At 40.3% G+C, this 14690-nt stretch overlaps 1 protein-coding gene across 1 annotated transcript in view; it reads left to right on the top strand.

Annotated features, from left to right (window-relative positions):
• Positions 1-14428, top strand: part of LOC121554938 (mucin-19-like) — a 35576-nt gene extending 21148 nt beyond the window's left edge. The window contains exons 16-41 of the mRNA XM_041868642.2: positions 658-698; positions 782-870; positions 1043-1197; positions 1560-1698; positions 1852-1956; positions 2231-2428; positions 2681-2923; positions 3264-3420; positions 4322-4432; positions 4624-4765; positions 4901-4929; positions 5985-7256; positions 7409-7612; positions 7874-8115; positions 8313-8499; positions 8636-8843; positions 9087-9259; positions 9495-9564; positions 9707-9798; positions 12387-12418; positions 12526-12676; positions 12787-12824; positions 12950-13057; positions 13194-13233; positions 13655-13763; positions 13889-14428. Coding sequence (XP_041724576.2) covers positions 658-698; positions 782-870; positions 1043-1197; positions 1560-1698; positions 1852-1956; positions 2231-2428; positions 2681-2923; positions 3264-3420; positions 4322-4432; positions 4624-4765; positions 4901-4929; positions 5985-7256; positions 7409-7612; positions 7874-8115; positions 8313-8499; positions 8636-8843; positions 9087-9259; positions 9495-9564; positions 9707-9798; positions 12387-12418; positions 12526-12676; positions 12787-12824; positions 12950-13057; positions 13194-13233; positions 13655-13763; positions 13889-14060 — 4507 coding nt within the window. The 3' untranslated portion in view covers positions 14061-14428. The remainder of the gene's footprint in view (positions 1-657; positions 699-781; positions 871-1042; positions 1198-1559; positions 1699-1851; positions 1957-2230; positions 2429-2680; positions 2924-3263; positions 3421-4321; positions 4433-4623; positions 4766-4900; positions 4930-5984; positions 7257-7408; positions 7613-7873; positions 8116-8312; positions 8500-8635; positions 8844-9086; positions 9260-9494; positions 9565-9706; positions 9799-12386; positions 12419-12525; positions 12677-12786; positions 12825-12949; positions 13058-13193; positions 13234-13654; positions 13764-13888) is intronic.
• Positions 14429-14690: the final 262 nt, after the last annotated feature.

Genomic DNA, 14690 nt, shown 5'->3' with positions numbered 1-14690 from the left:
TGGGACCAACACTTTACATTTTATGTTTATATTTTTGTTCAGTGTAATAAAATAAAGCATGAAAAGTTGGGTAATGGGATAATGTCTTACTGTGGTGTGTGAAGAATCCAATACTTTACCATGTATGCGGTACAAATAACATTATTGTGGGAGCACCTCCTCTAAGAGTATGAATTAGGCTGTTTGAGAAGGTTTGAATCCCAAGCAACCTGCATACACATAATTTGAAGTACAATATAGCTACTGTAATAGGTCAAAGCTGTGTGCTGGAAAACCTTGGTAGAGCATGGGTGGAATAGGCTTTGTGGTGCTCATGTGAATTTCCTTTCTTTTTCAGCTTCAGACCAATGCCTATTCTCAGTTGTTTTTAATTGTAAATATGGTATTGGCACTGACCCTGGAACTGGACCTGTATCCAGTTCTTACTTACTTTCTCATGTTCTTCTTATTTCTATTTCTGATGTGTTTTTGTTATACTTTACTTTTTTATTTATTTTCTATGGTACTACTGCATTGTTGGGAAACAGTAAGCAAGAAAGGCATTTCACTGTACTAGTGCAAGTAACAATAACAATTTGAAACTTGATACATGTATCAGGAAGGCGTCTTTTCCAACACACCAACATCTTACATCCACCTTTTTATAATCTTTTGCAGCAAATGTGAGGATGGAGAATTGCAGTGCTCTGAGGATTGTGGTAAATATAATATATATATATATATATTTTGTGGCGCTTGACATGCCTTCAAAGATAATACTGTATGTTACTGTCTGTTTCAGTTTGCACCCAGGGGAAAGTTTGTGTGCATTGCTCACAATTGTCAATAGACACAGCTCGAGAAACATGTGCCAGTCTGAGCAAACCAACAGTAAGTTCACTGTTAATATTCCAAACAAAAACAAAAAAGTTAATATTTCATGCTAGCCCAAAAGTAGAAATTAAAACTGTTAATGTTTTAGTCTGCTGTACAGTATATGCACTATGCAGGGTAACTCAGCTATCCATTCGGTCAATGAGATACTCATATTCTTTGTTCCCAGAGTGCTGTTCAGAGTTGTACAAGTGGCTGTTACTGTCCAGGGGGCCAGTTGGAAGACCATAGGGGTGTGTGTGTCACTGTGGACAACTGCACCTGTGAATACAGCGGCAGAGTGTTCAAAGCAGGACAGAGTGTCAAGACCAACTGTAGAATATGGTGAGTGAGCCACAACTGTTGCCTTGCTACTTCTGAAGTGTGTATCAATTACAGATAACATGCATAAGTGAATGTATCACAAATACGATTTGGGGATTTGTCTATTTTGAAAGACAAACACACCAGGTAGTGTATTATATCTAACGAACATCAGGAAGTGTTTGTCTGAGTCTGAGCTGAAGCAAAGATAGTGTGTTATACTCACTGTCTGAAATGGAATCCAGAATTTGAATCCTAACCTCTACTTAAGTTGATTTTTCACTTAGTTTCCTATTAACATCAATACATGACTAAGCAAATAATTCTACTTAAGTGGAAGTTAGGAATCGCCCCCTAAAAGTTTGTCTCCATTCACCTCCCAGCACCTGCCGTCAAGCCCAGTGGAGCTGTGTAGATAAACCATGCCCTGGTACATGCCTGGTGTATGGGAACGGACACTATCAAACCTTTGACTCTAAATGGTACCGCTACGATGGGAACTGTCAGTACACATTAGTGGAGGTGAGTCACAGAAGGCCATCCGATATCACCTTTTCATTGGGTTATCAAGCATTGTTGTTTATTTTGTTTTGTTTTCTATTCTATACTGCTGGGAAATGAATGGTACTGCTTCTTTATAGAACCAATTCCGCTGTTTTCTTCCTTCTCTCATAGGATGGCTGTGGTAGTGGAGCTGGGTCGTTTTCTGTCAAGGTGGAGAGTGTCCCATGCTGTGACGAGGCTCTGACCTGTTCCCGGACCATCGTGTTAGACCTGATGGTAATACACACAGCTCACTTCTCTCCTCTGTCACGCCATGCTTTTGAAGTACATTATTACATAGAACTTCCCCTCAGTTTATTTGGTGTGTTTTATCAAGTAGGACTAAGCACCACTTGGTATCACCAGTTAGATACTAATTGTATTGAATAATGTAAATAAGTATCAGAAAGTTTGCATGTATTTTTTATTTTTTACTGAATACCTCTGTTATTTGGACTGTAATATGGAGAGTTATTAACTTCATTAATGATGTGTTTGTCTTTTCTCTCAGGGTAAAGTCACTCTGACTCTGAATGAAATGAAGGTGACGAGACGGCTCCAAGGGGGATGGGCTTCTCTGGAGGCGGAGCCTCTGTACTCCACCCACACTGTGGGGCTCTACATCATCATCTCAGTGCCTACTAGAGGACTAACCCTCATCTGGGACAAACACTCCAGACTCACTGTCATACTGGACGACCATTGGAGGGTGAGTTCTCTCTGTCTAGACGTTAAAGATGTAACCTGTAAGATTTCCCTATTGCTCATTGATCATTTCAACTGCTGAAATATCATTGCAACTACTGTGATGTCATTGCAACTTCTGAAATATAATTTCATAGCTACTAAGTACTGTTTAGTATTAAGCTATGGTTTAGTTAGCACAACTGTCTTGCCTAAGTAACTCATTAATTAATTTGTTTCAAGTTAATTACCTAATTAATCAGCTGTACTTTCACAGAATCGAGTGTGTGGACTTTGCGGAAACTTCGATTCCAACGAGATGAACGACCTGCAGATAAGTGGGTCATCGGTGGTGTCCAGCCCCCTCGCCTTCGGCAATAGCTGGAAGACGGCCACACCCCCTTGCTCTGACGTGACCAATGAGGTGTTTCCGTGCCAGCGCCACTCCTACTGCTCCGCCTGGGCCGAGAGACGCTGTATGATCCTCAGGGGAGACACCTTTAAGGACTGCCACTTGAAGGTACAGTTCGCTTAAAAGGACAGTTCACCCCAAACATTAAACACCTTTAATTAAGGACTGCTACAGAGGTACGCTTAAAAGTATAGCTTACCCCAAACATCACACACCTTCAAGGACTGCCACTTAAAGGTAGGCTTAAAGAGATAGTTCACCCCAAACATGTGGGTCCTTTGTAGCTCAGTTGGTAGATTATGGTGCTTGCAATGACAGGATAGTGGGTTTGATTCCCAGGACCACCCGTACAAGATTTTTAAAAGCATCTGCTAAATGGCATATATTATATTATTATGTAACACCTTTAAATAGACATTCAGTTAAAATGTTCTGCTTTGTTCTCCAGGTGGACCCAGAGCCCTACTACCAGGCCTGTGTGTTGGAGTCATGCTCCTGTGAGTTTGAGGGGAAGTTCTTGGGTTTCTGTACAGCCGTGGCAGCCTACGCTGAGGCCTGCAGTGACCAGGACGTGTGTGTCCGCTGGAGAACGCCAGACATGTGCCGTACGTAACAGATCACAACTGACGCAAATATTCTCCTCAGTATTTCATTTAAAAGTAATGCTAACACTTTACCATTACTTACATGTGTAATGCTTTATTGTTCTTTTTTAAGTATGTATGAGTCTGCCAAGGATAGTCTTTCAATAAGATGCTAATTACATGTACAGTTGAAGTCGGAAGTTTACATACATTTAAGTTGGAGTCATTAAAAGTAGTTTTTCAACCACTCCACAAATTCCTTATTAACAAACTATAGTTTTGGCAAGTCAGTTAGGACATCTACTTTGTGCATAACACAAGTCATTTTTTCAACAATTGTTTACAGACAGATTATTTCACTTATAATTCACTGTATCACAATTCCAGTGGGTCAGAAGTTTACATACACAAAGTTGACTGTGCCTTTAAACAGCTTGGAAAATGCCAGAAAATGATGTTATGGCTTTAGAAGCTTCTGATAGGCTAATTGACATCATTTGAGTCAATTGGAGGTGTACCTGTGGATGTATTTCAAGGCCTACCTTCAAACTCTGTGCCTCTTTGCTTGACATCATGGGAAAATCAAAAGAAATCTGCCAAGACCTCAGAAAAGAAATTGTAGACCAATTACTTCACAATTGAGTGTATGTAAACTTCTGACCCACTGGGAATGTGATGAAAGAAATAAATGCTGAAATAAATAATTCTCTCTACTATTATTCTGACATTTCACATTCTTAAAATAAAGTGGTGATCCTAACTGACCTAAAACAGGGAATTTTGACTAGGATTAAATGTCAGGAATTGTGAAAAACAGAGTTTAAGTGTATTTGGCTAAGGTGTATGTAAACTTCTGACATCAACTGTATGTGTTATTAAAACACAGTGTTTAAATGAACTATTCCTCTACCTACCGATACAGCGGTGTACTGCGACTACTACAATGAGAAGGGCCACTGTAGCTGGCACTATGATCCCTGTGGACAGATCAAGACCTGTGGCAAAAACAACCTCTTCACCGGCAAGCTGGAAGGTAACTGAACTGACTCAATTCATGGAAATGGATGATCCATCTAACATGGTCCCGGATTTGTTTGTGCTGTCAAACCGATCTGTCAACAGGCTATGATCCCAGAAGATGTTTATATCTGTCATGAGAGATTCATCTGCTCCTCACAGTGATGTTGATCTTAATGCTAACTTTGACATTTTCTCTGTGTGCAGGCTGCTACCCGAAATGCACAGCAGAGGCTCCATACTATGATGAGAACACAGGGAGATGCTCCACTTTGGACAACTGCACTTGTTATTCCAACGAGACTATGGTTAAGCCTGGTACAGTTATCAGGAAACCCACTGGGAACTGGTGAGTAGCTATTTACAGTATAGCAGTGCAAGTATACTCTATGTAGGCCTATTATGCGGAAATGAGAAAGACAAAATCGATTTAACATACAGGAGAATGGTAACTGTGATCTTTTACTGTGCTCTCTGTCTACAGCACTTGTGAACAGGGGCGTATTAACTGTGGTAAGTGGATATGTTATAACTGAGTTTACGTATTTGTAAATCAGTTAAGACTTTGATCACAATTGTGACTGACTTATATTAAAGTGTTATATTATCAGAAATGCAGTATTACCACATCCATTTATGTGATGTGCCTCTTTTAGGTCCTGAACCTCCATCAACTACACCTACAACATCAACTACACCTACAACTTCAACTACACCTACAACCAGACCTAAACCACCCACTGCTACACCTGAATATACAACCACACCTAAACAACCTACTTCTACATCTGAACCTACAACCACAACTACACAATCAAATACAATGAGAACTACACCTGAACCTACAACAACTATATTGACTACTACACCTGAATATACAACCACACCGAAACAACCTACTACTACACCTGAACCTACAACCACAACTACACAATCAACTACAATGAGAACTACACCTGAACCTACAACAACTATATTGACTACTACACCTGAATATACAACCACACCGAAACAACCTACTACTACACCTGAGCCTACAACCACAACTACACAATCAACTACAATGAGAACTACACCTGAACCTACAACAACTATATTGACTACTACACCTGAATATACATCCACACCTAAACAACCTACCACTACACCTGAACCTACAACCACAACTACACAATCAACTACAATGAGAACTACACCTGAACCTACAACAACTATATTGACTACTACACCTGAATATACAACCACACCTGAACAACCTACCTCTACACCTGAACCTACAACCACAACTACACAATCAACTACAATGACAACTACACCTGAACCTACAACAACTATATTGACTACTACACCTGAATATACAACCACACCTGAACAACCTACTTCTACACCTGAACCTACAACCACAACTACACAATCAACTACAATGAGAACTACACCTGAACCTACAACAACTATATTGACTACTACACCTGAATATACATCCACACCTAAACAACATAATACTACACCTGAATCTTCAACCACACCTACACAACCGACTACAACAAGAACTACACCTGTACTTACAGAAACTATATTGACTACTACACCTGAAATTACAACCACAATTGAATCTACAACCACACCTCAACAGCCCACTACAACACCTGAACCTACAACCACACCTAAACAACCCACCACAACAAGAACTACACCTGAACTTACAACCACATTTACACACAGTTTGGAATACACAACTGGATTCCCAACGATAGTTACAGGATCTAAAACTACTCTATCTAATCCATCTGAGTTAGTAGTGTGGAATACTACAGCTGGTCAAACCACTACTGCAGAAGCAACTACAGCATACACTGAAACTACAACTAAATTAACATCTACACAACCCACAACTACATTCTCATATTCTACAACCAAATATGTAGAACCAACATCTACAACCGAACCAACTACTTCACATACTGAAATGACAACGAAACCATCAACTTCACATACTGAAATGACAACCAAACCAACTACTTTTACTGAAATGACAACCAAACCAACTACTTTTACTGAAATGACAACCAAACCAACTACTTTTACTGAAATGACAACCAAACCAACTACTTTTACTGAAATGAAAACCAAACCAACTACTTCAGATACTGACGTTACAACTGAATCAACAACTGAAGGACCATCGACTGAAGCTACAACCCTGTACATAAGTCGAACAACAACTTCCTCTACACAATCTCCCACTACCTCTGAATCAACAACATCTACGGCTCCAACAACAATGTCAACAACAATGTCTACAGAGTCTACAACCACACCTCAACAACCCACTACAACACCTGAACCTACTACCACACCTAAACAATCCACTACATCAAGAACTACACCTGAACTTACAACAACTATATTAACTACTACAACACAACCCACAACTACATTCTCATATTCTATGACCAAATATGTAGAACCAACATCTACAACCGAACCAACTAAATTATATACTGAAATGACAACCAAACCAACTACTTCACATACTGAAATGACAACCAAACCAACTACTTCACATACTGAAATGACAACAAAACCAACTACTTCACATACTGAAATGACATCCAAACCAACTACTTCACATACTGAAATGACAACCAAACCAACTACTTCAGATACTGACGTTACAACTGAATCAACAACTGAAGGACCATCGACTGAAGCTACAACCCTGTACACAAGTCGACCAACAACTTCCTCTACACAATCTCCCACTATCTCTGAATCAACCACATCTATGGGTCCAACAACGATGTCAACAGAAATATATACAGAGTCTACAACACCTACAAGTAGGCCAACATATTTAAATATATTTTTGGCAATTTTGATTGTTGATATTGGTTGATATCTCTAAAATCTACCTGACCTTACAAATATAGTATAGAAATAGATGTAGAAGTTGTTCCACTATGTTTGAGTCAAATCTACACCTTGTTTCCAGTTTGTGAGTGTAGAGACCTGAAGAGGAACCAGATATGGGCATGTGGAGAGAAGTGGACAGAAGACTGCTTCAATAAGACGTGTAACGGTGGAAAGATAGAGATGACTTCGGTCAACTGTCCGTATCCAGTTCGCCCCACCATGTGCCCCAGGGGACAGATGGTCAGAGTCTCAGACGGATGCTGTGACTACTGGAAGTGTGATTGTGAGTCTGTCTGTCTGCCTGCCTGTCTGTTCCTTTGTGTGAAGTGCTAGAGTTTGTCTATCTTTTATCTTGTTTTTGAAGAGGGTTTTACTTCCTGCACAGTCTGATGCTCTTATTATGTAGTAGTTTCGTCTTCCTTATGGGAATGCACTTATTATAAGTCAGTTCCTCTCTTATTCCCCCTCTACCCTTATTCCCCCTCTACTCTTATTCCCCATCTTCTTTTATCCCCCCTGTTCTCTTATTCCCCCTGTCCCCCAGGTCGTTGTGACCTCTATGGAGACCCTCACTACATCTCCTTCCAGGGCGTGACCTTTGACTTCCTGGATAATTGTACTTACATCCTGGTCGAGGAGAAAACGCTGCGTCACCATCTGACTGTTGCCGTGGACAACTACTTCTGTATTCCCGAGTTGGACGGCGCCTGTGCCAAAGGCATCATCCTGCAGTACCAGAACAACACGGCCACTGTCAGCATCGTACCGGACGAGTACAGGGTGAAGGTACTGCCGTTCTTCATTTATTGATTGATTGATTGGTTTAAGCATTCATTCATCCATCCATCCATTCATTAAATTATTTGTTCATTCATTCCAGTAGTCACCACATTTGATTGATTGGCTCTTGAATATATATTGCCATGATAGTGATCTTTCTGAGATCTCACTCACTCAAACCATTCTGCTCCTCTCTCTCCTAGTCTACTCTGAACCAGAAGACCGTCGAGCCTCCCTATGAGGAGAATGGTATCAGGTTTGAGACGACAGGCTATATGGTGTCTGTATACATCCCTGAGATCCGCTCACATATCTCTCTCACACCATCCAACACTGTGACTGTCACCTTGGCCATGGAGCATTTCCTGCATAACACCCAAGGACAATGCGGTTTGTATTAGACAAGGAAGTGTGTGTGTGTGTGTGGGTGTGTGTGTCTGTATGTGTGTCAGTGTGTGTGCATGCCTGCCTGTGTACATGCATGTGTGCGTTTCCAAGCTTACGTCTACATTTTGGTTATTGGCAGGTGTGTGCGGTGGGAGCTCTTGTGTGCGTAGAAGTGGGGAGACTGAAGCTGACAGCTGCTGTGATAAGACCGCCTATGACTGGATCTATGAGGACCCTCTGAAGCCTGAGTGTAGCGCTGCTCCCAGGGACGTCCCTTGCCATCCTACTCCTCCAACCACAACCACCAGCTGTCCTGGCAGCCCCCTCTGTGACCTTCTCCATCACCCGTAGGATGATTCAATTCAGTTCAATTTGATTTGATTTGTTTCACATGACGATCTCCCAAATGGTCAGAAATCTGTGGCGTTTCATTCAATGTTGATGTGACAGCTATGATAAATCATTATATTGAGATAAAACAATGCAACATAAACACTGATTTTGTTTTGTGCCAAAAACAGTGTTGTAAAAGTATTGAGAAGGTGTATTTTCCTGTATGTTGATCAGTCTGTTGGTATGTGTCATTACAGAGTTTTTGCAGATTGCAGTTGGCGGGTGGATCTGAGCCAGCTTGAGAGGAACTGTAGGTTTGATTCGTGTGAGAGGAACGACATGGCTTGTTCTCCTCTGGAGCAGGCTGTTGAGGAGTGTAAGAAAGCAGGCATCTGTGTGAACTGGAGACAACTCACCAACGGGACCTGTGGTAATGTAACTTTTTTTTTTTACGTTTCTAAAACTTCCTGATATGTGTATTGGTGCTTGGAAAATCAACTGGGACATTGATAAAAAAATTAAGAAATGTAGTTGTATTTTTATTTTTTATTTTTTTAATCATTCATCCATCATGGTGTACTGGTGCTGGGGAAATTCATTAAGACACAAGGACAAGAAGAGAGAAATAACATTTATTCCCTAAATAACTTTGTTATTTATTTCAGCTGTTGGGTGCCCAACTGGGATGGTGTACAGAGAGTGCCAAGGCCAGTTGGATGACTACTGTCACGGAGGGTAAGTGAATCCATCTCCCGTTGTCCTAACACTATTTAACACAGTACATTTTACGTGTGTCTAAAAGTTTCAATTTTTTTTATTAAAAAGTTAGTCTTCTAATTGTTCCACGTTCTTTCTGCAGAGACCGTGTTCCAGGGAGAGTACTGCAGGAAGTTAAGGCTGGATGTTTCTGTCTCAGAGGACAGTTCAGAGCTGAAGAGCACAAGTACATTTGTGTGTCGGAGTGTCCCTGTGAGTGGAGTTTGGGATTCTCTCTTGAGCCTAGGGCCAAATCCTAACTTGAGAAATCCACTTGCATAGGTTGAAGTTTAACTTGTGAACATCTTAGATATGCTAAGACAGGGTTTCCCAAACTCTGTTCTTGGGACCCCAAGGGGTGCACATTTTGGTTTTTGCCTTATCACTACACATTTGATTCAAATAAAAAACTAATCATCAAGCTTTGATAGTGTTAGGGCTAAAAATAAAACATGCACCCCTTCGGGTCCCGAGGACCGAGTTTGTGAAATGCTGTTCTAAGAGTATCCCAAATCAGGATTTAATCTGAACACATTGACTGTCATGACCTCCAGGCATGCAATTTATACATACTATCAGGGTTGGGGTTAATTTCACTAATTAGATTATAATTCAATTCCCTCTCCCTGTATATTCCATTTAATTTAATTCAAATTCCAGGTCACTTTAAATTCAGTGATACTTTAATTCCTCTCAATTCCAATGTAAGGTAAATTACATTAATTAAATTCTTACAGTGAGGGAAAAAAGTATTTGATCCCCTGCTGATTTTGTACGTTTGCCAACTGACAAAGAAATTATCAGTCTATAATTGTAATGGTAGGTTTATTTTAACAGTGAGAGACAGAATAACAACAAAGAAATCCAGAAAAAAACACATGTCAAAAATATTATAAATTGATTTGCATTTTAATGAGGGAAATAAGTATTTGACCCCCTCTCAATCAGAAAGATTTCTGGCTCCCAGGTATCTTTTATACAGGTAACGAGCTGAGATTAGGAGCACACTCTTAAAGGGAGTGCTCCTAATCTCAGTTTGTTACCTGTATAAAAGACACCTGTCCACAGAAGTAATTAATCAATCAGATTCCAAACTCTCCACCATGGCCAAGACCAAAGAGCTCTCCAATGATGTCAGGGACAAGATTGTAGACCTACACAAGGCTGGAATGGGCTACAAGATCATTGGCAAGCAGCTTGGTGAGAAGGTGACAGTTGGTTCAATTATTCGCAAATGGAAGAAACACAAAATAACTGTCAATCTCCCTCGGCCTGAGGCTCCATGCAAGATCTCACCTCGTGGAGTTGCAATGATCATGAGAATGGTGAGGAATCAGCCCAGAACTACACGGGAGGATCTTGTCAATGATCTCAAGGCAGCTGGAACCATAGTCACCAAGAAAACAATTGGTAACACACTACGCCATGAAGGACTGAAATCCTGCAGCACACGCAAGGTCCCCCTGCTCAAGAAAGCACATATACAGGCCCGTCTGAAGTTTTCCAATGAACATCTGAATGATTCAGAGGAGAACTGGGTGAAAGTGTTGTGGTCAGATGAGACCAAAATGGAGCTCTTTGGCATCAACTCAACTCGCCGTGTTTGGAGGAGGAGGAATGCTGCCTATGACCCCAAGAACACCATCCCCACCGTCAAACATGGAGGTGGAAACATTATGCTTAGGGGGTGTTTTTCTGCTAAGGGGACAGGACAACTTTACCGCATCAAAGGGACGATGGACGGGGCCATGTACCGTCAAATCTTGGGTGAGAACCTCCTTCCCTCAGCCAGGGCATTGAAAATGGGTCGTGGATGGGTATTCCAGCATGACAATGACCCAAAACACACAGCCAAGGCAACAAAGGAGTGGCTCATGAAAAAGCACATTAAGGTCCTGGAGTGGCCTAGTCAGTCTCCAGACCTTAATCCCATAGAAAATCTGTGGAGGGAGCTGAAGGTTCGAGTTGCCAAACCTCAGCCTACGAAAATGACTTGGAGAAGATTTGCAAAGAGGAGTGGGACAAAATCCCTCCTGAGATTTGTGCAAACCTGGTGGCCAACTACAAGAAACGTCTGACCTCTGTGATTGCCAACAAGGGTTTTGCCACCAAGTACTAAGTCATGTTTTGTAGAGGGGTCAAATACTTATTTCCCTCATTAAAATGCAAATCAATTCATAACATTTTTGACATGCGTTTTTCTGGATTTTTTTGTTGTTATTGTGTCTCTCACTGTTCAAATAAACCTACCATTAAAATGATAGACTGATCATGTCTTTGTCAGTGGGCAAACGTACAAAATCACCAGGGGATCAAATACTTTTTTCCCTCACTGTAATTCAACATTATCCCCAACAATTCCACACATTTGAATTCAATTCCTTCAGGCTTTCAGACTGATCATGTCACTGTTTAGACAGCCTAGCTATACTGGAAATATAGAAATACAAGTTGAAATTATTTTAAAATAAATCCTGCAGTCATTTTGTCATACTTTGTGCATTCATTTCATTAACTGGGAAATATACAAATATTAAATTCCAATTCACTTCCAAACATTTTATGTTTTTCAATTCCAATTCCAATTCAAACAGTCCAAACAGTTTAATTCCAAATAATTTCAAATTCAAGAACTTGAAGATTGTTGACATTCGAATTGAATTCAACATAAATTCTCCATTTCATGAGTGAATTCAAGAATTGAATTGGAATTTCAAATTAGATTGGAATTGGCCCCAACCCTGCATACTATACTGATGTTTTATGCGGAATAAGTTCAACCTCTTCATCATGTCTTCCAGACTGTAAGGGTCCACTGGGAGAAAACAAGCAGGTGAGAAGACCATGTGCTTTCATGGCTCCATGATTAAAACACTGTTATTACAGAGCTGATATACTGGTACTTTTTAGTATTAGTATTAATGTTCTTATGTTTTACAGCTTGGGGAGACATGGCAGTCCAACTGTCAGGTGTGTAAGTGTAACCACCTGACCAAGACAGAGGAGTGCCAACCCGAACCCCCCTCCCCCTCTCCTCTCTGCAGTCAGAACTCCGTCCTGGTCTCTGACTGCTGTGGCAAAGAGACGTGTGGTAAGATAATGGATCTGATACTGAATAATAATGATACATGTCTTTTGTATAGTGTGTTTCTAAATACACTCACCTTCTTAGTGCTCACCTTACCTCACTTTACTTTGCAGTTGTGAAGACGTGTAACTATAACGGAAGGACCTACAAAGTAAGCATCCAGATGTTTAGAAATACCAACTTTATATAGCTACTGTACCAGGAAAATAAACACATTGACAGCATTTCCATCATGGCAGCTCTCCTTATCTGATGTCTATGTGCCTGTTTGGTTAGGTGGGAGACAGATGGACAGACCTTGCCCTGCCCTGTGAGTCATATAGTTGTACCAGAGAAGGCACTCAGACAGAGAGAAGGGTGTGTCCCCATCAGAACTGCTCAGAGGTACCTGCTGCTCTTTCTCTGTATCAATCAAATGTATCAAATGTATTTAAAAAGACATTTTTACATCAACAGCTGTCACAAAGTATGGAACTATATGACATCCAATTATTTTCAGTATAACTTGTTTTGTTTCTAGGAGGACAGAGTATGGGACGAACAACATTGCTGCTACACATGTAAGCTAACTCTTATCTCCAGTCTGTTGTACGTAAATTATCATATCTGGTCACGCTGACCACTGAGAGAGAAGAGAGAGGGAGCCGGACATCTAGTGGTTGAAATGAGGTGGTTCACTTATTCAATGTGGACGTTTCCACTGCAAGAAGAGACTAGAAAATCAACAACAATAGAACGTTTCCTATTCTTTGTGTATCTATTGCTTATAGCTCCAAGGGATGATTATTTACAATGTAACTCTGAACTGTATTAAAGGGTTAGTTCACTCAAGTTGTATTTTAGTATTTTGTTTATTAGTCCACTGTTAAAACAATTGTTAAAGTTTTCAACATAGAGCACTTTAGTTCAGAGCAAAAACTGTGATGATAATGAGGTTGATGCATTCTTTCCACTCACACACTGCCATTCTCTCTACCCCAGGTAACCAGACCTGTGCTCCAAGGGTTTCTAGTGTGAACATCACTGTAGACAACTGCACAGCAACACTACAACTGCCCATATGTCAAGGCCAGTGTGGGACAGAGACAAGGTGAGACTGGTCAAAGATTATTAATGCACTTATTGTATGTTGCTCTGGATAAGAGTGTGACATAACTACAATGTGAAGGTCTTATCTTCTCTGGTCTTTTTCTCCTCCCTCTCTCTAAACCTCAGATGGGTTGTTGCTGGCAGTATTCTCCAACTGGAACAGAAGTGTGAGTGTTGCAGAGTGAGGAGTTATGAGAGGAAGTCAGTGAATCTGACCTGTACACGGGGCTCCGTTATGCACCACCTGTATGCACATGTTACCAGCTGCGAGTGCCATGACTGCAGTATATTGCGGTAAACATTGCCTTGTGTTCTGAACGTATATGCACACAAACAAAACATTTAATATTGAACTGTTATTAAGATGGTGAAAATTTGCCAAATCCATGTTTTTTCTAGATTCTGCTACCTTGCTCCTTATAATAATGTCTTGGTCTGTGTGTTGAGGGTATACAGTATGGTACGTGCAGAACAATGTCTTACATTTTCATTAGTATAATAGGTTTTTCAGCTAGTGCACATTGGTCGAAAGGCCTTTTTCTATATTGCATATACGCTGTTCCAGTGCAGGAAGTGGAACATTGTATGTAGCATATTGTTGATTGTATGTATTCCATAGATTTCACATAGGAAATATTTTACTGATCAACCCAGCACTTTTTAATCTAAATGACTGCATCTCCAATTTTAATGTGATTTTCTTATTATATTGAAATGTTTATTTTAGTTATACAAGTACTGTATGTTTGCCAATCGTTTCAAGAACTGTAACCACATTGATTTTGCTGATTTATTTTAAATAAAGTACTGAAGCGTCTACATTGAATAACCATTTACTTAACACAATCAGTTGAATTTCATTGATTAATTAGCATTAATTGAATTAGCATAAGTATTGATTAAGATTAATCTGATAAATTAACATCAG

The sequence above is a fragment of the Coregonus clupeaformis genome, chromosome 40 (assembly GCF_020615455.1).
Source record: "Coregonus clupeaformis isolate EN_2021a chromosome 40, ASM2061545v1, whole genome shotgun sequence".
NCBI lineage: Eukaryota > Metazoa > Chordata > Actinopteri > Salmoniformes > Salmonidae > Coregonus > Coregonus clupeaformis.
Note: the sequence above shows the minus strand (reverse complement) of the source record. Positions and strands in the feature narration are given on the sequence as shown.